This window comes from Lissotriton vulgaris, chromosome 6 (assembly GCF_964263255.1).
Source record: "Lissotriton vulgaris chromosome 6, aLisVul1.2, whole genome shotgun sequence".
NCBI classification, from domain to species: domain Eukaryota; kingdom Metazoa; phylum Chordata; class Amphibia; order Caudata; family Salamandridae; genus Lissotriton; species Lissotriton vulgaris.
This window is the reverse complement of record NC_141694.1, coordinates 132,051,982-132,077,633: the sequence shown is the minus strand read 5'-3', so window position 1 is coordinate 132,077,633 and position 25,652 is coordinate 132,051,982. Positions and strand designations below refer to the sequence as shown.

General features: G+C 48.8%; 1 protein-coding gene across 1 annotated transcript in view; it reads right to left on the bottom strand.

The window, feature by feature from the left end:
* DNAH14 (dynein axonemal heavy chain 14) overlaps nt 1-25,652 on the bottom strand; it is a 1,270,113-nt gene that overhangs the window by 487,447 nt on the left and 757,014 nt on the right. Inside the window, exons 52-53 of the mRNA XM_086926153.1 lie at nt 23,836-24,006; nt 19,319-19,492 (exon numbers count right to left, since the gene is read on the bottom strand). Of these exons, the coding sequence (XP_086782279.1) occupies nt 19,319-19,492; nt 23,836-24,006 (345 nt within the window). The remainder of the gene's footprint in view (nt 1-19,318; nt 19,493-23,835; nt 24,007-25,652) is intronic.

Sequence of the window (25,652 nt, the reverse complement as noted above, 5' to 3'; positions counted from 1 at the left end):
TTCTTGGATGGTGCCTGCGGATGCAGGGTGACTACTCCTTAGTCACAAGGGAGAAATCTTGAGAAGAGTCGAGAGTTCCTTTCGTGGAAAGTAGTTTCTTGATTCAAAGATGATCTAATTTGGAAGGGTCCCCGCTCCTGCCTTTATCCTAAAGAAAGGGGTGGGTACGCGACTAGGTCCTGCCCTAGGGGTGGGACCAGGAAGGGGGGTGGTTACACCCCTCTCCCATGCCGGACTTTCCCCAGGCCAGGGGCTGGTGTGCCCCTGGAACTGGTTCTAGCCGGCAGATGCGTAGTGAGCACCGGGGTGCCACTTGCAGTCACCTTCCTGTAAAGCCCTGCCTACCCAGGATACACAAAACCCTGTCTGGGATGGTGCTAGCACCGCCCCTGACAGGAAACCCTTTGTCCAAGCTCCCCTCGCTGGAAGGACTCCCAGCTGCAGGGGGTCAGACTCGTGTCTGTGGTGGCAGCATCCATTTTGTGATGCTGAGGCTTGAGTTAACTTTAACCGGGGTTCACAGGTACATACATGTCGTGTCCCTCTAGAAGGGTGGAATGCTAACCCCGTCGCCAGAATTGGCGAGGGGTTAGTATTCCAATTCGTATGACACCTTACTCGACATGTTTTGATAAAGCGATACCAGAGATAGCATTTAACCGCGAGGATTATAATGCACTTAAGAGTATATGGTATGCGTTATCATGGAACAGCTATTAGGACTTGGTTCCGCAAGCTGCAAACGGGCTCAGCTCATGCCAGAGCACCATCTCACACGATTCCAAGCACTCTGCCTTCAGGATTGTTAAGGCCTGCCATAGGAGTGACTGATAGGAATCTGTGTGTCCATTTTTAGGGTTAGATATAGGTATACTATATCTAAAGCAAAGGGTGATTACACCACCTTGCCCCAGCTGTCGTGCAGCCAGTTGTGTCAGATTTAGATGGCCATCCAGGGGTGGCATAATACAGGCTTCAGCCCCTGGTAGGCCCTGGGTACACCTATGCCCTGAGTTACAGGGTCTGATAAGGTGGCCCAGTACCAATTGGTAAATGCACCTAAGGTACACGTTGTAATTTAGTGAGAGAACAGCTAGGCTGTGGGTCTGATTAGCAGGCCCACAGCCAGAGAAAGTCGTAAACCAGTGAAACAAAAGCAAAAAATCTGGGTGATCATAGGATTGCAGACCCTACTCTCCTACATGACCCCCCCCCCCCCCCCCAAACTTTGGGACAATAAACTAACCTTGACCAGGTGAGTCTTCTTGCTCTAAGTGGAAATACCTGGAGAGCCCATCTGCATTGCCATGATCAGTGCCAGGTCTATGCTCCACTGTAAAATCCATCCCCTGTAGGGAAATGGACCACCTAAGCAGTATGGGGTTTTCACCCTTCATCTGATTTAGCCACAAGAGGGGCTTATGGTCGGTCTGAATCTTGAAATGAGTGCCAAACAAGTATGGCCTCAGTTTCTTCAGGGCCTAAACCACAGCAAAGGCCTCCCTCTCAATAGCTGACCAATTTTGCTCTCTGGGGGTCAGCCTTCTGCTTATAAAAGCAATGGGCTGGTCATTACCATCAAAATTCAGTTGAGATAGAACAGCTCCCACACCCAACTCAGAAGCATCTGTTTGGACAATGAATGGTTTGGAGTAGTCTGGACTCTTGAGGATAGGTGCTGTGCACATGGCCTGCTTTAGGTCATCGAATGCTTTTTGACAGCCTGCTGTCCACTGAACTTTCTTTGGCATTTTCTTACTTGTCAGTTCATTAAGTGGAGTCACAATTGATCCATAATTTCTGACAAACTTTCTGTAGTAACCAGTCAGGCCCAAGAAAGCTCGAACCTGAGTCTGGGTGGTTGGAGGATCCCAGTCCCCGATTGACTGTATCTTGCTCTCCAGTGGCTGAACTTGACCTCCACCTACAAGGTGGCCCAAGTATACAACCTGTGTCTGCCCTATCTGGCACTTTGTGGCCTTGATAGTGAGACCTGCTGCTTGCTGTGCCTCTAACACTTTCCTCAGGTGGACCAGGTGATCCTCCCAGGTGGAGCTAAAGACAGCTATATCATCAAGATATGCTGCACAGAAGTCATCCAGCCCAGTGAGAACATGATTCACCAGCCTTTGGAAGGTGGCAGGTGCATTTTTCAGACCAAAGGGCATTACCACAAATTGATAATGTCCACCAGGGGTTGAAAATGCTGTCTTGGGCTTGGCATCCTCAGCTAACCTGATTTGCCAATACCCAGCTGTCAGGTCAAATGTACTTAAGTAGTTGGCAGAAGCCAATCTATCTATAAGTTCATCTGCCCTTGGTATTGGGTGGGCATCAGTCTTAGTGACTGCATTGAGACCTCTGTAGTCTACGCAAAACCTCATCTCTTTCTTACCACCCTGGGTGTGAGGCTTTGGCACTAGAACTACTGGACTAGCCCAAGGGCTATCTGAGGGTTCAATGACTCCCAACTCCAACATTTTCTGCACTTCTGTTTTGATGCAGTCTCTAACATGATCAGGCTGCCTGTAGATTTGACATGAAGTTTGCACCTCTGTCAGAGACAACCTCCTTAGGGAAGCCCACTCTGGAGAACACTCCAACTAGGGCTCTTGCCACAACAGGTGCTGTAGTGGTCCTAAGGGGAATAGCTTCAGGATACCTGGTGGCATGGTCCACCTCCACCAGTATAAACTTGTGCCCTGATGCTGTCTGGGGTTCCATTGGACCAACAATGTCAATCCCCACTCTTTCAAAGGGCACCCCCACCACAGGCATTGGTATAAGGGGGGCCTTTGTTGTGCCACCTGACTTACCACTGGCTTGGCAAGTGACACAGGAGCGACAAAACTCCTTGGTATCTTCATTCATGTGAGGCCAGTGAAAGTGTAAGACAATTCTGTCCCAAGTCTTGTTCTGGCCTAAGTGACCTGCAAGGGGAATCTCATGGGCCAAGGTGAGAAGGAACCCTCTCAGAGACAAGGGGATGACCAGCCTCCTGGTTGCACCAGGCTTGGGGTCTCTTGACTCAGAGTATAGGAGTCCATCTTCCCAGTATACCTTGTGGGCACATGTGGCGTTCCCTGCAGCCTCAGCAGCAGCCTGCTGTCTGAGGGGTTCAAGAGAAGGGCAGGCTAACTGTTCCTTCCCCAGGTCTGCTCTGGAGGGTCCCCCTGAGCCCAGAAATTCAACTTGATCAAGTTCAAATTCTTTAGGCTCAGTTTCCCTCAGTTCCTGTAGGTCAGCCTCCTCTGAGACTTGATCCTCAACCTGGGGCAAGGGGGAAGGCAATGCCTTAACCCTACTGCTCTTCTTCTTGGAAGGTGTCTGGTCCATTGTTCCAGGATCCAGCACATGTTCATTGGGGCATCTTCTGGCCTTTGACCTAGTCACAGCAAGCACATGTGCTGGCAAGCCTAACATCTCCATGTGAGTCCTCTGCTCCACTTCTGACCATTGTGATGACTCCAAATCATTGCCCAACAAACAATCCACTGGGAGGTCTGAACTAACTACAACCTTCTTCTGGCCATTTACCCCTCCCCAGGAGAAAGCAACAATCGCCATACTATGACTGGTAGTGACGTTGCTGGCATTGGTCACCAGGAAATCTGTACCTGGCATGATCTGTCCAGGGTCCACAAAGTTAGGTGTCACCATGGTGACACTGGCACAAGTGTCCCTATAGGCCTGAGCCATTTTGCCATTTATCAAAGGTGTCTGCCTGTATTTGCCCAAAGTATTGGGACTGACATCAGGGGATATGTCCACATCCCCTGTACAGACAAGGACAGCCTGAGTGAGTGTGCCAACTAAGTTGTCATACCCCTCAGAACCCAAGGTTAACCCAACTAATCCCTTGGGAGGTGCACTACCACTGCTGGCTGTACTAGGGGGTGCAGTTGCCTTAGGGGCTGCAGTGGCAGGAGTTTGCCCTCCTTTCTTGGTGCACTCACTAAACCAGTGAGTTTTACTTTTACAGTATTGGCACCACCTTTTAGATTGGCCTTCTTGATTTTTCTTTTTCTGGGAAGCCTTAGCCCCCATCCTCTTTGGATTGTTGGGGACCTGTCGAAGACTTCTGGTCATTTTGTTCACCTTTAGTATCTTTACCCTTCTGGTCTGCTTTCTTCTGACCACCCTGGTTCAGGCCCTGGTCTGCTTAACTCTTGTTCTGACCCATCTGTCTGCCTTCTTTCCCAAATTCTTGGGGAGAGGTCAGATCTGAGTCAACAAGATGCTGATGCAACAACTGGTTCTGACAATTGTTTAAAATCTGTTCCCTCATGATCAGATTGTACAATCCTGTATAATCAGTAACCTTACTGCCCAGCAACCAGCCCTCCAAAGCCTTAGTGGTACAATCTACAAAGTCAGACCAATCCTGAGACTGAGTTTTCTGGGTATCCCTGAATAGCAACCTGTACTGCTCAGTGGTTAGGCCAGACCCATCTATCAGTGTATCAGTGTATTTTTCAGGACTTGGTAATCATTAGCATCCTCAGCTCTAGTAGTGAGGAGCTTGTCTCTACCTTTACCTTCAAAGGAGAGCCACAGGATAGCTGCCCACTGACTCTGGGGGACACACTGTACAGTGCAAGCCCTCTCCAAAGCAGTTATCCATTTGTGGATATCATCCCCTTGTTTAAAGGGGGGCACTATCTTACTCAGGTGTCTAGTATCTAAACTCCTGTCTTCCCTTGGGGGAATGCTGCCACCAGTGGAATCTAGTCCACTTAACTTTTGCTCTCTAGCAAAGGCAAGCCTCTCTTTGGCCAGGGCAAGTTCTTCCTTTTCAATCCTCAGATTGGCTTCCCTCATCTTAGCTTCATGCTCCCTTCTCTTAGGGGATGACATCCCTCTATGAGAAGAGGTCTGAGAGCCATTGGTTCGAATGGATCTGTTAGAGCCTCTGGATAGAGACCTAAGTTGGAGCAGGACCTTTCCTTCAAGACGCACGCTAAAAAGACCGCAGGCGTGTGCTTCGGTCTGCTCCGGTCAGCCCGGAAGATCTTACCACTCCTCCCAGTGGCCTCTAGGAGGTTACTCATCCAGGGGCTCATCATCTCACGGCTGGATTTCAGTAACGTGCTGTTTCTGGGGGCCCCAGAAGCCACCCTAAACAAACTGCAGCAAGTGCAGAATGCGGTCGCCAGGCTCCTGATGGACCTTCCCAGGCGTCAGTCGGCTCGCCCTGCGCTGAAGGCGCTACATTGGCTCCCTGTCAGAGAGAGGGTGAAATTTAAAGCACTCTGTATGGCCCACAAAATTCTGCAGGGGAAAGGCCCACCCATCCTACGGGATATGGTTCAATCCTTTAAGGCCTCCCGCGCCCTCCGCTCAGACCATCAACACCTGCTGCAAGTTACGAGGGTAAGGAAGGCAAGAACCGGTGGCAGAAGATTTTCCATAAATGTGGCCACACTGTGGAACTCTCTTCCCTCTCTTCCTCTGTACTTGCGCTCGGAAACAAGCTTCTTAGGTTTCCGCAAACTTTTAAAAACTCATCTGTTCCCTGCCTAATTCCTGTGTCTCTTGTTTTGGCGTTTCTCTCTGGATGAGCGCGGGGATGCCCAAGGGTAACCAGGCGTGATATAAAACTCATTAATAATAATAATAATAATAATAACTCGTCCATTCCCAATGTTAAGCTGGCCTGAGAGGGGCCCCAGGGGTCTCCTAGTACCATTCTCATGCCTGCTTAAGTTGGCCCTAGTTAGCTGGCTAACTACTTCTTGACCTTTGTCTGCCTCGTCCTCAGATGGCTCTAGATCCTCATCCTCCTCTTCACCTTCTGCAGAGAGATGGATAAGGTCAGGGTCACCTGTGGTTCCCTCTAGGGGAGGCATTGTCCCATCTGGATTAGAAGGGTCTGGGTTACCAGTCCTCCTGGCATCATAAGTCTCTAAGAGACCAATCAGGAATGGGATTGTAGGGTTAGAACCCTGTTTTAGCTTCCTGGAGGTACACACTTGTCTCATCTCCTGGAAGCTAAGAGCAGCATATCTGGAAGTGACCTGTGGAGGGTCCACTGACACAAGGGGAGACTCAGAGTTTCCTACTTTGGCTGTTTCTAGTGTGGTGTAAGTGATGCACCTACCTACACTATTTGTTTGCCTACTGATCCCTTGCTAAGAGTTGTAGCCAAGGTGTGCTAAGCCTTGAGGAGCTACAACAGCTGGTTCAGTAGAACTCAGAGTATTCTAAGCTAAGTTATATGTACCTGGAGTACTTATGTGATCTTTCACAAGATAGTCTTAGGATACGTGTGGTAAAACAACAGCAAGCTCAAATCCCAACCGCTGCTCACCAATGTGAGAAGTTGGCCTGATATTCAGTGTTCACTATTCTAGTGATCACTATGTATCAGTCCAAACAACCCTTATGGTGATTGGTTGTAAGTCAACCTTATAGACCAGCTATCCTAGTAGCGTGGATACGAGCAGTCTTCGGGCTAAACTCTAGAGGGCATGTTAAGCCAGCTGTTATACCATCACATATACTCCTTGAACACCAAGTGAAAGGACACCACACAAGTGTTATGAAAATAAACAGTGTATTTATTTAGATCACAACAGCCCTGTACTCTTTATGAGGACAGGGTACTAAGCACACAACAAAACTCTTACGAAAATACTTTAAGTTGCACAATTTACACAAATGCCCGAGGGGCACGGAAAAACATATACTATGAAAGTGGAATGCGAAATTACTAGCAGGTAAGTACTGGACTAATAGGCTTTGGAATAGCTAGGACTACGTTACTGAACCTTCAGATTACTAGTAGGAGGCCTAGGGGACTCGGGTGCAGAGTGTGCACTCTCACGCGGGATGCGGGACAAAGTCTATGGAGGCTAGTAAAAGCAAAGTTAGTGTTCTCGGGCGAACCTGACTAGGTAGGTTGAAAACGAAAGTGGATCTGGACCCTTGGATAGTGAGGCTATGCTGGGGCACCGAAATGCCGAAGTTACCTAGCCCAGGGGCTGCAGCTGCATAGGTCTGAAAAGACGTCGGGAATCCTCGTTGACGAACCAGGAGCCTGAAGAAAGAAGTTGCTGGCAGGCGACCAGTGAAGATTGTTCGATGGATCCAAGCCTGGATCGAAGATGGATGACACCTGAAAGCAGAGGGGACCAAGTTCTTTAATCACTAGCCAGTGAATTTGTGGGCACCAGGATGGCACCGGATGGTAGTCACCTCGACCAGGTGAGTGGGCGACGCTGGGCTCTGCAGTCTCACGGACCAGGAGGCGTTGTCGGCGACCAGGATGGAGGTGCGAGCTGTCCCACGATGATTGATGCTGTCGACGTCGCTGGACCCAGGATTGGGGCAACAAGTCTTGGCAAATTCAAGCCCACGCGGTGGACCTAAAATGGCGTCTGGAGTGGACCAGGAGGGTCCGGGGTGTTCCTCTTTTGGAAGGGAGCAAGGGCCAGTCTGGAGCAACCAGACCAGCAGTGTTGTCGTCGTCGGGCGTCGTCGGGAAGGCCACAAGCCAGCGGGCTAGTAGCCAGACAACGCGGTGAGCAGCCACAAAGCAGAAGGGCCCCACGCAGATCTCGTGGAGGCTGGGGGGCTGGACTTCGGTGCAGGAGCTGCTCAGGGTCGGGGCTTCTCGGACCCCAAAGCACTCACCAGAGGATCCCTCGGCGGTCGTGCTGGATAGAAGTCGTGCAGTTCTGATGATGCCCGGTCCCTCGAGGTCTTGTCGCACCTACGGTTCTCAGCTTAGCTGTAGAGGTAGGTAGAGGTCAGAGGTGCCAGGGAAGCTGGGTCTCGTCGAGCTGGTCAGTCGGATTCCGGAGGAAGGACGTGCAGCAAACCGCAGAGTTCTTAGATGGTGCCTGCGGATGCAGGGTGACTACTCCTTAGTCACAAGGGAGAAATCTTGAGAAGAGTCAAGAGTTCCTTTCGTGGAAAGTAGTTTCTTGATTCAAAGATGATCTAATTTGGAAGGGTCCCCGCTCCTGCCTTTATCCTAAAGAAATGGGTGGGTACACGGCTAGGTCCTGCCCTAGGGGTGGGACCAGGAAGGGGGGTGGTTACACCCCTCTCCCATGCCGGACTTTCCCCAGACCAGGGGCTGGTGTGTCCCTGGAACTGGTTCTAGCCGGCAGATGCGTAGTGAGCACCGGGGTGCCACTTGCAGTCACCTTCCTGTAAAGCCCTGCCTACCCAGGATACACAAAACCCTGTCTGGGATGGTGCTAGCACCGCCCCTGACAGGAAACCCTTTGTCCAAGCTCCCCTCGCTGGAAGGACTCCCAGCTGCAGGGGGTCAGACGCGTGTCTGTGGTGGCAGCATCCATTTTGTGATGCTGAGGCTTGAGTTAACTTTAACCGGGGTTCACAGTTACATACATGTTGTGTCCCTCTAGAAGGGTGGAATGCTAACCCCGTCGCCAGAATTGGCGAGGGGTTAGTATTCCAATTCGTATGACACCTTACTCGACACTTGATAAAGCGATACCAGAGATAGCATTTAACCGCGAGGATTATAATGCACTTAAGAGTATATGGTATGTGTTATCATGGAACAGCTATTAGGACTTGGTTCCGCAAGCTGCAAACGGGCTCAGCTCATGCCAGAGCACCATCTCACACGATTCCAAGCACTCTGCCTTCAGGATTGCTAAGGCCTGCCATAGGAGTGACTGATAGGAATCTGTGTGTCCATTTTTAGGGTTAGACATAGGTATACTATATCTAAAGCAAAGGGTGATTACACCACCTTGCCCCAGCTGTCATGCAGCCAGTTGTGTCAGATTTAGATGGCCATCCAGGGGTGGCATAATACATGCTTCAGCCCCTGGTAGGCCCTGGGTACACCGAAGCCCTGAGTTACAGGGTCTAATAAGGTGGCCCAGTACCAATTGGTAAATGCACCTAAGGTACACGTTGTAATTTAGTGAGAGAACAGCTAGGCTGTGGGTCTGATTAGCAGGCCCACAGCCAGAGAAAGTCGTAAACCAGTGAAACAAAAGCAAAGAATCTGGGTGATCATTGGATTGCAGTCCCTACTCTCCTACAGCCGTAAACTAAAAGTCCCCCTGCAACCCTTTCCAATCGTCACCACTCCCTTTGAGCGGGTGGGGATCGACATTGTGGGGCCCCTAGAGCCCCGGACAGCGCAAGGTCACTGGTTCATACTCGTCCTGGTGGACCATGCCACCCGCTATCCCGAAGCCATACCTCTCCGGACCGTGACAGCGCCCGTGGTGGGCCGAGCCCTGATGGGGATCTTCTCGCGGGTGGGCTTTCCCCGAGAAGTCGTCAGTGATCGGGGCACGAACTTCATCTCCCGATATATGAAGTCCCTATGGCAACAGTGCGGGGTCACCTACAAATTTACGACCCCCTACCACCCGCAAGGAAATGGACTAGTGGAACGATTCAATCGCACCCTTAAGGGTATGATCATGGGCCTGGAAGAGCCCCTACGCCGCCAATGGGACGTGCTGCTACCCTGCCTCCTGTTTGCCTACCGGGAGGTCCCTCAGAAGTCCCTGGGATTCAGCCCCTTTGAGCTCCTGTATGGGCACCCCGTCCTCGGTCCCCTCAGCCTGTCAAGGAAGGATGGGAGGTGACCCCCCTGAAGGCTCCCCCGATGTATACAAGTACCTCTTGACCCTCCGGAACCAGACTCAAAGGTTCAGGGAACTCGCCAAGGCCAACCTCGAAGCCAGCCAAGAGGACATGAAACGCTGGTACGGTCAGAACGCCTCGTCCATTGAGTTCGAGCCGGGACAACAGGTCTGGGTCATGTCCCCGGTCGAACCTTGCGCCCTCCAGGACAAATGGACCGGACCCTTCAAGGTAGTGGAACGCAAGGGCCCCGTCACCTACCTGGTGGACCTGAAGTCCCCCAGGAACCCCCTCCGGGTCCTCCATGCCAACAGACTTAAGCAGCACTTTGTGCGCTCAGAACTTAGCCTCCTGATGGCTACCGACAGTGGGGCTGAAGAGGACTCCGAGCCCCTCTCCGACCTCCTGAAGACCCTAGAACAAGACGGCTCCGTGGAAGGAGTCAACCTCTCTTCCACCCTGACCCCAGCACAACGCCACAGCTGCCAAGACTTGTTGCGGCACTTCGCCGATCTATTTTCTCTCACACCCGGGGTCACCCCCTGGTGCCTCCACGATGTCGACACCGGGGATACTCCCCCTATCCGGCACAGGGCCTACTGAGTTCCCGATCGGACGCGCCTGCATCCAGTCGGAAATATCCAAGATGCTGGCTCTAGGAGTAATTGAGCCCTCCAACAGTCCCTGGGCCAGTCCGGTCGTACTGGTCCCCAAGGCCGCTGCCCCTGGCGTCGCCCCAGAACTCAGATTTTGTGTGGACTACCGGGGCTTGAACGCCGTCACCCGAACAGACGCTAACCCCATCCCCCGAGCTGATGAGTTGATCGACCGCCTGGGGGCCGCCCGCTACCTGCGCACCTTTGACCTGACTGCGGGCTATTGGCAGATCGGCCTCACCCCGGGCGCTCAGGAGCGATCCGCCTTCTCCACCCCGGATGGCCACTACCACTTCAAGGTTATGCCCTTCGGAATGAAAAACACCCCCGCCAGCTTCCAGAGACTCGTGAACAAGGTATTGGCGGGGCTTGAGGAGTTCAGCGCCGCCTATCTGGACGATATTGCCGTGTACAGTCTCCACTGGGCGGAACACCTCCAACACCTCCGGGAGGTCTTGACCGCCCTCCGGCGGGCAGGACTAACAATCAAGGCCAGCAAGTGCCAAATCGGCCAAGGGTCCGTGACCTACCTGGGGCACCAGGTGGGAAGTGGCCAGGTGGCCCCTCTCCAAATCAAGATCGCCGCCATCCGGGCCTGGGAGCCTCCGGTCACCCAAACAGAGGTCCGAGCCTTCCTGGGGCTCACCGGATACTACCGGCGCTTTGTGAAGGACTATGGCAGCATTATGGGGCCCCTCACAGAACTTACGTCCAAGAAGAACCCACCGAAGGTACACTGGACCCCTGAGTGTCAGGCCGCCTTTGAGACCCTCAAGACAGCCATGTGAACCCCCCCAGTGCTCCAAGCCCCCGACTACAGACGGGAATTTATAGTACAGACCGATGCCTCCGATCACGGCGTTGGGGCCGTTCTCTCCCAAATCAATGCAGAGGGAGTTGACCAGCCAGTGGCCTTCATCAGCCGACGCCTACTGGCCCGAGAACAGCGCTGGAGCACCATAGAGCGAGAGGCCTTCGCCGTGGTGTGGGCCCTCAAGAAGCTCCGGCCCTATCTCTTCGGTACCCACTTCCGGGTGCAAACAGACCACCGACCTCTGCAATGGCTGATGCAGATGCGGGGAGAGAATCCGAAGCTGTTGCGTTGGTCCATCTCCCTGCAAGGGATGGACTTCACTGTGGAGCATCGCCCAGGCCACGACCACGCCAACGCAGACGGCCTGTCCCGCTTCTTCCGCCTCGGCGAGGAGATCCCCCAAGAGGATGGGTGACTCTCCCTGCCTTCAGCTGGGGGGGACGCATGTTGGACCGGCCTTGTGGCGTGGCCCGACCCCTCCCCGCGTGGCGGGTCCCAGACTACTGCTACCCCTGTTCCCCGGACAAGAGCCGCACCTTCAGCCCTCCGGATCACCCCCAGCTCTTCCCCGATGGAACTCAGACTCGCATCCGCAACCTTCTCGGCTGGCCCGGGCCCTTTCCCGAACCACCGTCCCCGGCCCAGCCGCCATCTTGAACCCTCCAGGACCAGGCCTCGTGGCCTCGGGTCGACCTCCGCCTCAGGCCCAGCCAAGCCCCGACATTGAGGCACCACCATCCACCCAGGGGGTAACGAGACCACTTGGCGAGTCAATGGGAGAAGGAGTGTCGATGGCTCCTCTCCGCCTGGTTTCGATCGCCCCCAGCCTCCCTGGGCGCTGGCTCCACCCCCCTGCTGGGTGTCTGGACTCCCTCATCCCGGACACCCGACCTCCAAGTGCGAGGGTCCGGACATCAAAGGGCGCCAGACCTATAACTGGGATAGCTCCAGAGCAGGAAGGCAGTTGTATCCTGGAGTCGAGAGACACCGAGACAAACTCATCCTTGGAGGCCTGCTGGCGCTGCCGCGGCTCCTCTTCATGAACTATCCTTGAAGGCCTGATGGCGCTGCCGCGGCTCATCCTCGTGAACTATCGTTGAAGGCCTGCTGGCGCTGCCGCGGCTCATCCTCGTGAACTATCTTTGAAGGCCTGCTGGCGCTGCCGCGGCTCATCCTCGTGAACCATCTTTGAAGGCCTGCTGGTGCTGCCGCGGCTCATCCTCGTGAACTATCTTTGAAGGCCTACTGGCGCTGCCGCGGCTCATCCTCGTGAACCATCTTTGAAGGCCTGCTGGCGCTGCCGCGGCTCATCCTCGTGAACCATCTTTGAAGGCCTGCTGGCGCTGCTGCGGCTCATCCTCGTGAACCATCTTTGAAGGCCTGCTGGCGCTGCCGCGGCTCATCCTCGTGAACCATCTTTGAAGGCCTGCTGGCGCTGCCGCGGCCCCTACCTGAGAACCCTCCAGCTCGAGGATTGAGAGCTGTACGCCCGATACCCCTGTACCAGACCGGTACCAAGACTGTCTCGCTACCCTTTCCCCCAGAGACTAGAATTGAAGGGATCACAGTATCCTGTTCCTACTGTATCGTCAAGTATAACCTACTTAAGCATATCGATAAAAGTGTGCAGAACCTATCTTTGTGTGGCGTCCATCTGTGGGGGGGTAGTTGCTCGTCCGTACGATCTGAGGAGAGGGCCCTCGCCAGGAGGCCTCTCCCCCTTGCTCGGCCGACCCTCAGGGTCCCCGTCTAACATCGGTGTATTCATTTGTCAGCTAGGGGAGGTTGTATTACTTGGCTTCTTACGTTCTCCACCTGGGGGCCTCATTTATGAGGCCCTGTGAGGTACTTTTGCTCCGACGAGAACATCACTTTTTTCATGTTCCGTTGGCGCAATGTGCCCCGGAACAATGACAAGACAGCTTAAAGCCACTTTACGTGGCTTTTCATGGCCTTTTAAATATATGCACAATTCACGCAGAAAACTGTGTGAAAGGGGCGTTCCATGGGTGTTGCTGTGGGTGTGCCCACGCAACATTTATGAAATCTCAAGCAAGTAGGTGTTCCCACGCAACATCCATGAAATCTGAAGCATTCGCAGATTATTGAGAAATCGTAAACCTAGGAATGCATCAGAATGTAACACCACCCCAGGGGTGGCGTTAGGGAGGTGCAACGAGTAGAAAATGTTTCATTCCTCCTCGTTTTTTCCTTTTCCCTTTTTCTATGTGTGCTGAAGCACACATGGAAAGAGGAAAATGTGTCCCTTCCTGAACAAAATTAATCAGCCCCGCAACGTAGAAACCCTTGCACCATGGTGCAAGGGTGGCTATGTTGGCGCATGTCAGCCAATTGTGCGCCGGCGCAGGGGAAATGTACAGGATAGCTCCGAATCACATAGATATAGCACATTCCTGTCCTTTTGTTTTAACGCAGGGCAGCACAGCAAGATTCCTTGTGGTGCTGCTCTGCGCCGAAACCTCATAAATGAGACCCTGAGTTTCTATTCGTTCAATGTCAGGGTCAGATTCAGTTAAAACACAGGTGGTATTAGTTGCCAGTGATGTCTATGTTCTCTGCTCCCAAAAAGCCTTGTGCCTGATACATTTCTTCGGGTTACCTTCCGATCAATCAATCAATCAATCAATCAGATAATTTGTAGAGCGCACTACATACCCGCAAGGGTTCCAAGGCGCTGAGGGTGGGGAGGGGGGTGCTGTTGCTACTGGTCGAACAGCCAGGTCTTAAGTTGTCTCCTGAAGGTTAGAAGGTCTTCGGTTTGTTGTAGGATAAGGGAGAGGGTGTTCCATGTCTTGGCGGCGCGGTGGGAGAAGGATCTGCTTCCGGCTGTGGTTCTACGGATGCGTGGACGGTAGCAAGGGAGAGGTCTGCGGAGCGGAGTTTCCTGTTGGGTACGTAGAAAGAGAGTCGCCTGTTGAGGTAGGCTGGGCCGGTCTTGTGGAGTGCCTTGTGTGCGTGGATCAGGAGCTTGAAGGAGATTCTTTTGTCGACTGGGAGTCAGTGCAAGTTCCTCAGGTGGGGGGTGATGTGGTCGCGGCACGGAATGTCGAGGATCAGGCGTGCAGAGGCATTCTGGATTCTTTGCAGTCTGTTGATGAGCTTGGTCGGGGCGCCGGCGGGGAGGGCATTTCTGTAGTCGAGTCTGCTGCTGACTAGGGCCTGGGTGACTGTTTTCCTTGTGTCTGTCGGGATCCATCTGTAGATTTTGTGGAGCATACGGAGGGTGTTGAAGCAGGCGGAGGAGACAGCGTTGACTTGTTTGGTCATGGTGAGTTTAGAGTCGAGGATGACTCCCAGGTTGCTGGCATGGTTGGTGGGTGCGGGGGGGTGTCCCTAGTGATGCGGGCCACCAGGAGTCGTCCCATGCTGAGAGGTTGGGCCCGAGGATGAGGATCTCCGTCTTGTCTGTGTTCAGTTTAAGGGGCTATCCTCCATCCATTCAGCGATGGCCTTTATTCCCTGGTGGAGGTTGGATTTGGCGGTGAGGTGGTCCATGGTGAGGGAGTGGATCAGTTGGTGTCGTTGGCGTAGGAGATTATGTTGAGGTTGTGATGTCGGGAGATGCGTGCAAGGGGCACCATGTAGACATTGAATCAATCAATCAATCAATCACGGCATTTATAAAGCGCGCTACTCACCCGGGAGGGTCTCAAGGCGCTGGGGGGGGGGTATGTTACTGCTCGAACAGCCAGGTCTTGAGCTGTTTCCTGAAGGAGAGATGGTCCTGGATTCGCCGAAGGTGGTTGGGGAGGGAGTTCCAGGTCTTGGCTGCCAGGTAGGAGACGGATCTTCCTCCGGCGGTGGCTCTGCGGATGCGTGGTACGGTGGCGAGGGCATGGCTGGTTGATCGTAGCTGGCGGGTGGGCGTGTAGAAGGTCATGCGGTCGTTGAGGTACTTGGGGCCCAGGTCGTGGAGAGCCTTGTGTGCGTGGGTCAGGAGTCTGAACATGATTCTCATGCTGACGGGGAGCCAGTGCAGGTCTCTCAGGTGTCCGGTGATGTGGCTGTGACGGGGGATGTCCAGGATGAGTCGTGCAGAGGCGTTCTGGATGAGCTGGAGTCTTTTTTGAAGTTTGGCTGTGGTTCCGGCGTAGAGGGTGTTCCCGTAGTCCAGTCGGCTGGTGACGAGTGCAGTGGGTGACGGTCTCGGTGGGGATCCATCGGAAGATCTTGCGGAGCATGCGCCGGGTGTTGAAGCACGAAGATGAGACGGCGTTGACTTGTCTGGTCATCGACAGGGAGGAGTCCAGGATTAAGCCCAGGTTGCGTGCGTGGTCCGTTGGCTTGGGAGCGGTGCCCAGGGCCGGGGGCCACCAGGAGTCGTCCCAGGTAGAGGGTGATGATCCCAGGATAAGGACTTCCGTCTTGTCTGAGTTCAGTTTAAGGCGGCTGCTCCTCATCCAGTCGGCGACGTCTTTCATCCCTTCGTGTAGGTTGGCTCTGGCGGTGGTGGGGTCGTTGGTGAGGGAGAGGATCAGCTGGGTGTCGTCGGCATAGGAGATGATGTTGAGGTCATGTTGGCGTGCGATGGCTGCGAGGGGGCTCATGTAGACGTTGAAGAGGGTTGGACTGAGTGAAGATCCTTGTGGTACGCCGCAGATGACTTCGGTGGTCTTGGATCTGAACGGGGGGAGACGGACTCTCTGGGTTCTTCCGGCGAGGAACGAGATGATCCACTCCAGTGATTTCTCTCGGATTCCGATGTTGCTGAGGCGCTTCACTAGGGTGCGGTGGCAGACTGTGTCAAACGCCCCAGAGAGGTCCAAGAGGATGAGGGCCGCTGTTTCCCCGTTGTCGATCAGGGTTCTGATGTCGTCAGTGGCTGCGATTAGGGCGGTCTCGGTGCTGTGGTTGGCCCGAAACCCGGACTGCGAGGGGTCGAGGGATCCATTCGTCTCGAGGAAGGCGGCCAGCTGTCTGTTGACGGTCTTCTCGATGACTTTGGCCGGAAAGGGAAGGAGCGAGATGGGACGGTAGTTCTTGAGGTCAGTGGGGTCCGCCGTTGGTTTCTTCAGGAGGGCGGTAAGCTCGGCGTGCTTCCAGCTCTCCGGGAAGGTGGCGTGTGGAAGGAGGAGTTGATGATGTCCCGGAGATGGTATGCGATGATGGCATCGGCTTTGTTGAAGACGTGGTGTGGGCAGGGGTCGGTTGGTGATCCGGAGTGGATGGAGTTCATCGTGCGGGTGGTGTCTTCGGTGTTGATCGGGGTCCAGTTGCAGAGGGTGGTGGTGGCGGGCGTTGGTTCGGCGGTAGGGTGCGTGGTCTGTGCATCGAAGCTGTTGTGTATGTCTGCGATCTTGCTGTGGAAGAACGAGGCGAGTGAGTCGCAGAGGTCTTGCGAGGGAGTGATGTCGTTGTTTCCGGCGCTGGGGTTGGAGAACTCTTTGACGATGCTGAAGAGTTCCTTGCTGTCGTGGGTGTTGTTGTCCAGTCGTTCTTTATTTGCCGACTTCTTGGTGGCGCGGATCAGCTGGTGGTGTTTGCAGGTGGCGTGCTTGAGGGCGGTCCTGTTGTCTGTGGTCTGGTCGAGCCGCCAGGCTTTCTCAAGGGTGTGGCAGTTCTTCTTGGATTCCTTGAACAGTGTCGGGCTGAGGGAGGATCCCTGGGGGATGCCGCAGATGATCTCGGAGGCTTCGGATCGGAACGGGGGGCGGCGGACTCTCTGGGTCCTGCCGGAGAAGAAGGAGGAGGTCCAGTCGAGGGCCTTGTCTCAGATCCCTGCATCGTGGAGACGTGTGCGTAGGGTGCAAAGGCGGCGGAGAGGTCCACAAGGATGAGTGTCTTACAGCTACGCTTTAAGTCTACCAAAGTTGTAAGGTATGCCAAAACATTTACCACCCCCCTAGAAAACACATGCCATCCATGTAGAAAATGTATTCACAACTAGTGAGTGCGTTTAGACATCATACATGAGTGGTAAACTTGACAAGTATACTGCAAGAGGAATATTTTTACAGCCAATAAGATCTACAGTTTTTAGATCCTGATGGCAGAAGATAGAGGTAACAGAAGCAATGAGCTGGACTCTTGTTCTCTTGCACCGATTGGAAGGATGTTCCTGTTCTATGGTGGAGATAAGAGAGAGTTAGTTTCCTTTCGGAATTTCATAGCTTCTCAATTTTCTTATTTATTTGCAGGTTCAACAGAGAATGGCTTGTTCCCAAGATCCCATCCTGGCTCCTGATCTACCTCATATTTTTGGAAGATGAATTTATTAAGTAAACAAATATAAAATATGACTGCAGAAATCTTGTGCTTCACTCAATGAGATGTGAGAAATCATCGGCTTCTGATTGTGTTTGAATTCAAGCTCAATCCCCAATGCATCGCTGTAGACCACAATGTAGGAAAGAAGTAAGGTTAGAGGGATAATGTCTAAAGAGGATAATCATGAAAAGACTCATCTTTATTGAATGCACCAAGCCTGAAGCCAGCCCTTGTGACATCTTGTGTTCAGCCCCAGGCACTGGAAGAGTAGTTATCGTCTCAATTTGTGATGCTCATGTAGAAAGGGAGAGGGCAGATTCCCAATAATCAATGGCACATTGAAAACCTATGCTTGTCCAAATTCCAGGGTATAAATGAATAACCAAGAAAACATTGTATGCATGTATGTATATGGTATCCCTATAATGTGAACCTAGCTGATAGACAGCAGCGCCGTAACTTGTATCTAGGAAAAAGAGGAGCCAAGTTAGGGCCCGACTTAGCACCAGAACCATGAAATAGAGGAAAGCAAGTTGGACATGGAGAGTCAAGGAGCATTCCAAACTGACATTACTGCTTCTTTATCATTAAAAATACATTGGAAAAGTTACTACTAGTTTTTGGCATGACCATCCGTATGATGACATAGATTCAAATGTTTTTTTGGAGCTCTCTAAATGCTGAAATATAACAGTCCAAGGTAGAAATATTGCTCTGCATGTTATTTCTGTCTTTGTACCTCTGTTTGGGCCACTCATCATATTCTAAACTCCTAGGAAAAAACACCAAGGACTACCTACTAATTAGGTCAAGGATAAAAGACTGGCATGTCTGACAAAACTAATCAATTCCTTCAACATTCTTATTTTTTCGGTATGCAGAAAGCCTCCCATAGGTAGCACAGTTTTTGTAATTGTGCTTTGCAAAGGCCTGTCATGCAGACATACCCCACTGCTGAACAATTAGTCATTCATCTATCCTTCCCAACCCACCTATCCATCCATCCGTCCATGCATTCATCCAATCAAAAACTTGCATACCCGTTTATCCATCCATCCAGACACCAATCGATGTATTAACCCACACATACTCCTTTCACTCTTCATCATAAATCTTTATTCGATTTTATAAATAAAATCATGACAGACCGTTCATTTAAAAACAATGTACTGAATTTTTAGTGCCATAATCATTCATATTTTAGAACTCCCATCAGAAAACGTACAAGAAAGAAGCAGTTTGAAGGAGAGTTCAACAACTATAGGAAAAGTAAGGCTGGCCTAACTTGATTAAAATTCAGCGGTAATAAGATTGAGCGTATAAACTTATGTCGCAGGTTACTGTATTTTGGACAGCATAACCACATGTAATGTATCATTAATCGATGTGTTATCACAATTGCTAAAAGGCAAATCTAAGTACTTAAAACAGCTGCGATTAAAAGGGACCAATCTAAAATAGGTTAGTAGTCAGCGTTGGTGGCGAGACATATTCCAGGTTAAATATGGCTCGATATTGCTAACTGTTTTCACCAATATTGCGTGTCGCATAGAGTGTTTTGTTAAAGCGACATCCTTGTGCTCTGAAGTCAACGTGTCCCTAAAAGCAGTTTCAACCCATTTTCCGTCAGCACAAGTTATGTTTGAGGTGTTATCAAACATATCCGGTAGCCCTATGGCCCACAAGCTACGCGCCACATACGCCAGTCAAGAAATCTGTAGGAACGTTTTTTGGAGTGGTGCAACCTGGCCGTATCCCCAGATTCCATTACCATAGCACATAAGGAGATACGTTTAGCCCTGTAAATCTCAAAAAACGATTGGATATGAGTACGCCCCAATCGGTGGGAAAAATCCTTAATGCCAAATGTCGCCCTGCTAAAAGAGAAAACATTCTGATTTATAAGGGTATGCCAGTTACACTTAGAATCTAATTGTATCCCCAAGTACTTGAACTTATCCACCATTCTAATACTCCTTTCATTCATCCACGCCAGAAGTAGGTTGTTTGTCATAGGACAGCGATAGACCCTTACCTCAGCACCTGCAGAGTTCATGGTCATCCTTATGCGATATTCTTCCATTGTAGAAACAAGCTTTTTGTGATTGGTGACTGGTCGATAGATTCTATTTTCCACCGGTGTGTTCATATCCAAAAAGTCCACATATATCACTGGATCCTTCATCAGAGTTTCCTTGGACCATGAAACCTGTTTAACAATAACATAATTATATAGTTAGCTCTTAGTGCAAACTGAACCTATTAATAGGATATTTCCACATCAAAACCACAAGCCGGGAACATTTCTGTTTATCATTCTTTTTAGAAAATATGGATGGGTTGGAATCAGTTCATGGATTACTCTTTACAGAGATCTACAAAATGATATTATAGACTGTGTTCTATTGAATCTCTTTGAACCCTGGGGATTGCTATATATACCACCGATCTATAATTGTATGCAGTGTATGGTCTCACAGTGTGGTCTCACAATGTGGTCTCCCAATATTAGAGGATCCCAAGGACCAGCTTTGCAAGGCAAGGCTAATCACGAGGAATCAACCATAATATGATTTCCCTCTCTTAGCCACTTTCCAAAGGCTCCCTTCCACTTCGAGTATATAAAAAATATACCTAGAATTATGCTTCCCTCACATTCTAAGTCCACTTTGCCTAACGAAGTTTAAACAATTAAAGATAGATCACTGTCAATAGGAGAGTTGGTTTCCAATGACGGTATCCAGGTGATATCACAGACTGGAAACATTCCATCCACTATTTTATGTTGTAAGATGACTCCATGGACAAGATGGACCAGATGTGCAAGGAGAGAGTAAACATGGGGGAGACATTCAAAGTATGACTTTCTTCTTCCAACCTCATCTCTCTTCTCCTGTATTAAAAATACACCTGCCATTATGCTAGCCTCTCCTACTTCCCCTCTCAAGTTCTTTCCCTCACTTTCTTTAATTCCTTACAAGGCACCTAAAACCCTCACCTATCTCCCTCAGCTGCCCAATACATATGATATACAGTATGTAAATGCTACCTACCATTCTAGCACCCACCAGTTCTAACACCTTATAAACGCCATGTACTGGACAAACTATGGATGTTTTGGTTGCACAATGTCCATGGTTCGACCACTTTGTGATACATTTTAAATTGATGGTCTTAGATGTTTTTATATCTAGCTGATAGGAAATTGGTCACACAAGAGTGTAGAGTCTTAAAAGTGAAGGAGTTTATTTGAGTATTCAATGAAACCGGAAACCTCTTTTATTCCTACTGACCAAACTGAACTCAGTACTCAGTATTAACATTTCCCTAACCTACTGAAGGCGCTGTCGGTGCCTGCTTTAGAATAATTATGTCATCATGATGTCACAGGTGGTTTGCCTCCCTGTTCCAAAGTAAGTGATACCATAATCCATGCTAGTGAAATTCTTGATGCAGGGAATACAACTTTCTGCATGGTGGTCCCAGATATTTAATCAAAGTCACTGAATTTCCTGGCCTACTTTAACTCTGAAAACGGTGAGACTTCTAAGCAACTCTCCAGTGCATGTGCTATAACCCCAAACTTAGTGACAGATTGGCTATCGCAAATTGAGATATTTAACTTTTACGTAAGGTCACAGTAATATGATCTTTGAATATCTTCCAAAATAACTTCAACACTCAAGCCTCAAAAAGTACTTTATTCTGTTGCCATAATCATCAAAGCATACAATAAAAATACATCTTAAATAACACAGTAAAAACGGTCTCAAGCATACATAAAACTAAAAATATTTAAATGTAGTTGATGCTACCTATTTGTATTGTAGAACTTTTTTTAGAGCAATCATAGGATGTTTTCCAAAGGCCAGGTTATGCAAAGACTGCATTAATATGTATGTGAATCAACCAAAGGGTCTGAAAATACATGTAGTTTTCCATCAATTTTGAAAACAATATATATTAAAAAGCTAGTCATCAGACCTCCAAGAAGATTACCATTATATAAATCAAGTAAAGTACAAAATCAAATTAGTACAGTTGATTGACAGTAAAGCAGTGCACAATCAGAGAGTGGCAGATTTATCAAGTGCAACGTAGCGGGAATTCTACAAAAACTCAGCTATGCACAAGCTAAAATATCTTAACTAGCATTAAAAACAACTACTCATTAAGCCAACTAAGTCCAAAAATGAGCATTCTTGTACCATACATTTACCAAAAAGGGACTTACAGCAAATAACGTACTCTAAACAGAAGAACAGAATATTCACCTCTGCCTCAGGGACCAGACCACAAGCTGGGTACAAGTCAGAGATTTGATCTTTCTTCCATCTGTTAATAAATGAGTTCAAGGTTCAATTACCCAACCGAAAACACACATGCAGGTTTTTGGCTAGGCGTGGTGTGATGGTGTACAAACATATTTCAAAGCACAGATTGGACTTACACTCAAGAAACTGGCTAGTCAATTGTCAGCATGTTTCACTCACAACTTTTTGTTCATAGACATAAACCCAGTAGCAGGTTTTGAGGCCATCAGCCTTTGCCTAATATATACAGGATCTTCCCATAGTTCAGAAAAGCCTAGCTTCCTGCAGCAGCTCGAAACAAACTTCAACCAGGGGACGGTCAAAGCACTATTCATCTTCACCAGATCCCCTAGAGAACCCCTATACTCTGTTAGCTCAGGTGTGGACCAGAAACGTTTCCATTATATTAAGGGCTTTCATTGTAGCACATCTGAGATTAGATTAATAACTGAGTCAAAAAACAGAGGGATAAGGGGAGTGCTACCAGGAACTTGAATAAGCGATCTTATAAAACTGTTCTCTGCAGTTGCCAGCTTCTGAGTCTCAGCACAACCCTAGACTTCCGCTCAAAAGAGCACAACACGTTGTGCCTTAGCACAGTACACCTTGAGAGTAGGAAATATTGAGCAAGACTGGGCCTTCTTATGTAATCGAATGATTGCTTTAGATCTATGTAGAATTAATAGCAAGCTTTTAATAAGTTAGGGTTCCCATTTGAACTGGTCAGATAGTTTGACCCCTACATAGTCGAAACAAAGTAACCTTTCCAAGAATTCGCTACCCACCTTTACAGCACAATTTTTAACAGCACCATCGCCAAAGACCACATATGTTTTTGCCGCATTCAGCTCTAGACCTCTATCTTTGCAAAGTCCCACATACATGTCCATCAAATTTTGAAGACCAATAGGGTTTTAGAAACACTCAGTTTGTTCGCCCCACATCATCTTCACGACCTGCTGCGTCACCTATATGGGGGTCAACCTTCCACCACCATGCCTAGCATCCAAGAACAAGAGTCTTGGAGGCCTCCTAAAGATATACACAGCAACATTGCCAGATGAGAGATCAGGAAGCGCAGTAAGGAGTTTACCATATGCCAAGCCTCCTCCTACCATGTTGTGAAACTTCATACGAGTATAAGCCTACCAGGCAAGCGCCCATCTCCATTTCAGAATATAACTCTTCAAGCACCACCTCATCGTTGGTTAACATCTTGATCAAGCAAACTGTGCCACTTCACTCCCTCACTCTCCCACCACCTCCACACCTCACATCAGCCACATGAAACAGTACCTTCCCTATGCTTCAGTTCTCCTTCCCTACCCAGTTAATCCCAGTCTGCCTACTCCAATCCCTACTACTTGTCATACTATTTGCACAACTGTCTAGGGGGCATCCTTACCACCTCAATTCTTGCTATGTGAGAATTCTTCTGAGGTAATATTTATTACAGCTTTCCCTGATGTAATACAACCATCTTTAACCTGCAGACCGAAGATTTTACTCCAAAAGAGATGTGGGTATCCTCTGGATATTATCATCACAATTGCTACATTATGAGTCAGTGTTGGGATAAGTGCTTTACTGGTGGTATCAGGCTATTAGTTGTACACCAGGACTACAGCTTCTGAGTCCGATATAAAATGTTTTGGAAGGAAATAATATTTCTTCTTTACTTTTCTAGATGTCTTTATAGTAGGAATGTTTAGGTTCATTATGACCCTCTGTAATATTATAACCTTAATTATAAGCCCAACTAGTATAACATTCAAACTTATAAATTAATGTAGTAAATAAAAGAACGAATATTTTAATATTCAATATAACCCCAACTGAGGTATTTGTGAGTTGTAAATCTTTGATTTGACTACATACGATTTTGTCTTAGGTTATTGGTCTGAACAGTGTTTATTTTGTTGCCTTACTATATCAAATGTGTCGTTTATTTACTTGTTCCCCCTCATCAGATCTGAAGGGAAGCGTCTTGCTCTGCCTGGTAGTTTATCAATGACGTATTTTATCTGTGTTTTCTTTGTTATGTCCATTTGCACCTTTCGGTGTTTTATTTTTGACTCACTGTACCAAAGAAACACCAGGTACAGTCTTCTCTTGCAAGCAATCACACCTGGTATTGAGTCATTCCTAGATATTTTAATATGAATTGTGCATGTGTTTGTGATTGCTTTTGCGCACATTGGGCATTGCTGAGAAACAATCAAATTGCAGGCACATGTACCTTAAAATAGTTGTGCAGTTCATCAGAGAGAAACTGGTAAAACATCTCTCTGTCAGGACCTCCGACCAGACGATCATGGAAAACCCGGGTGGCTTCATGAAGGAAAAACTGTGCAGTTGACTCCTTAGAAATGATGACCGACTCGCTGGCCTGAAGCAAGCCTTGAAGAACCTAGGTGGAGAGGTAATAAGCAGTCAGAAGGTGTCCATGCATTTAGGATTTATAATTAAAAATTTAAAAATACGTTTGTGTGTAGTACACAGAGAAGGTAAAAATTGAAGTGTGTATGATCCATAAAATATCAAAGTAAAAGATGCATGGTTATCAATGAACTATTCAAGTGATGCAAAATTGAGATCTCACTAGAACTTGTGATTACTGACTGCTCTCCTGATTTAGTGCACAGGTTTGAATTACTGTCTTCGTACAGCACACTCTATATTGCGTAAAAGCCTTAGCAGCAACAGAACATTATCATGTGTAGTCTGTTTGTATTTCTTTTTTAAATGGTCTATGTGATTTAATAAGTAGTTGAGCCCTACACCTCACAAGGATAATATTTTGCCACATTGGATCTTGAGGAACAACAACAGTTAGGTGAACGGGAGGGCTCTAAGGGATTTGTACTGTTCTTGTAATACTGTGTCTATGTATGGAAGTACATATGCATAGATGCATGTGTGAATCTAGGTTCTATGAGCCTGATTCTTAAGGCAGTCTGTAAATCTTGAAATGAGAACACTACTCATTGGCTTTACAGAGATTGACTAACTAGAGACAAAGGCATTGAAATGTGTAGCTTTTAGCATTCGGTAGGGCTGAACCACCATACAATAAAATATAGTTGGGTTTTTCAAAATGACCAACACACATGCAAATAATTTCCAATGAAATCCATCATATTACATTTTCCTTGTACATGGTTACTCTAGGTATCCTAACAATTAATTGAAATGTACTATTCAGTAGATATGTGAACTCTGCCCTAGGATTCACATTCATCCCAAGTGTACAGATTAAATGGAATGCTTTGTCTAGTAGCATGTCTAGAGGGTTTGACTGCACATAAGGGGAACATAGAAAAACAGACCAAAAATGCCTCTTCTCTGCAGAAGTTGCAATGTCTCTCGCTAACGGGCTTAAAAAGTGCTAGTCTGACTAACTTATAGGTATTAATGATCCTAAACCACTAGAGCAGAGAATGATAGTGGCTACCTATCAAGTGTAAACATTTGCTAAAGATTAGGGGAAATGACCAGCTTGAGGACATTCTTGAGAGTTGTTTTATCAGCTCTAGCTCCTCATCCACCGTAAACAATTGCCTATTCCAGAATGTTCTGAACCACAGTCACTGATACTCTTTGACTGCATTATCTCTGGTCAAATATTTAGGCACTGTTGCTGAGTCATGATTTGATTTTCTTGAAAAACCACCTGTGACACAGTAAGAATAACGAGTGGCAGGTTTTAAGGTGACCTGTTTGCCACTTGTCAAGAAGAAGAGCAAGGCCATGTGATATATAACCGAGTGAGTAGTTAATTCAGTTTTGTAGGGACCCAAGAGGGGTCACTGGTTCTTTTTATATTCTTTGTAATCCTGATGCTGTGTAATCTTCTATTAGATCATCCAACCTTTGTTCTGTGATGGAAGTCAGAAGCAAAAATGTTTCTTAATTTGGAGAGTGATGTATTTTTTGGCAAGTATTTTTCAAACCATAGAGGTATTTCACAACAGGGCTGACAGGTATTTTTACACTAGCTTTTAGACTGATCCACAGATGGCCTGCTCGATTAATCCGCATGAGGCACCTTATTTC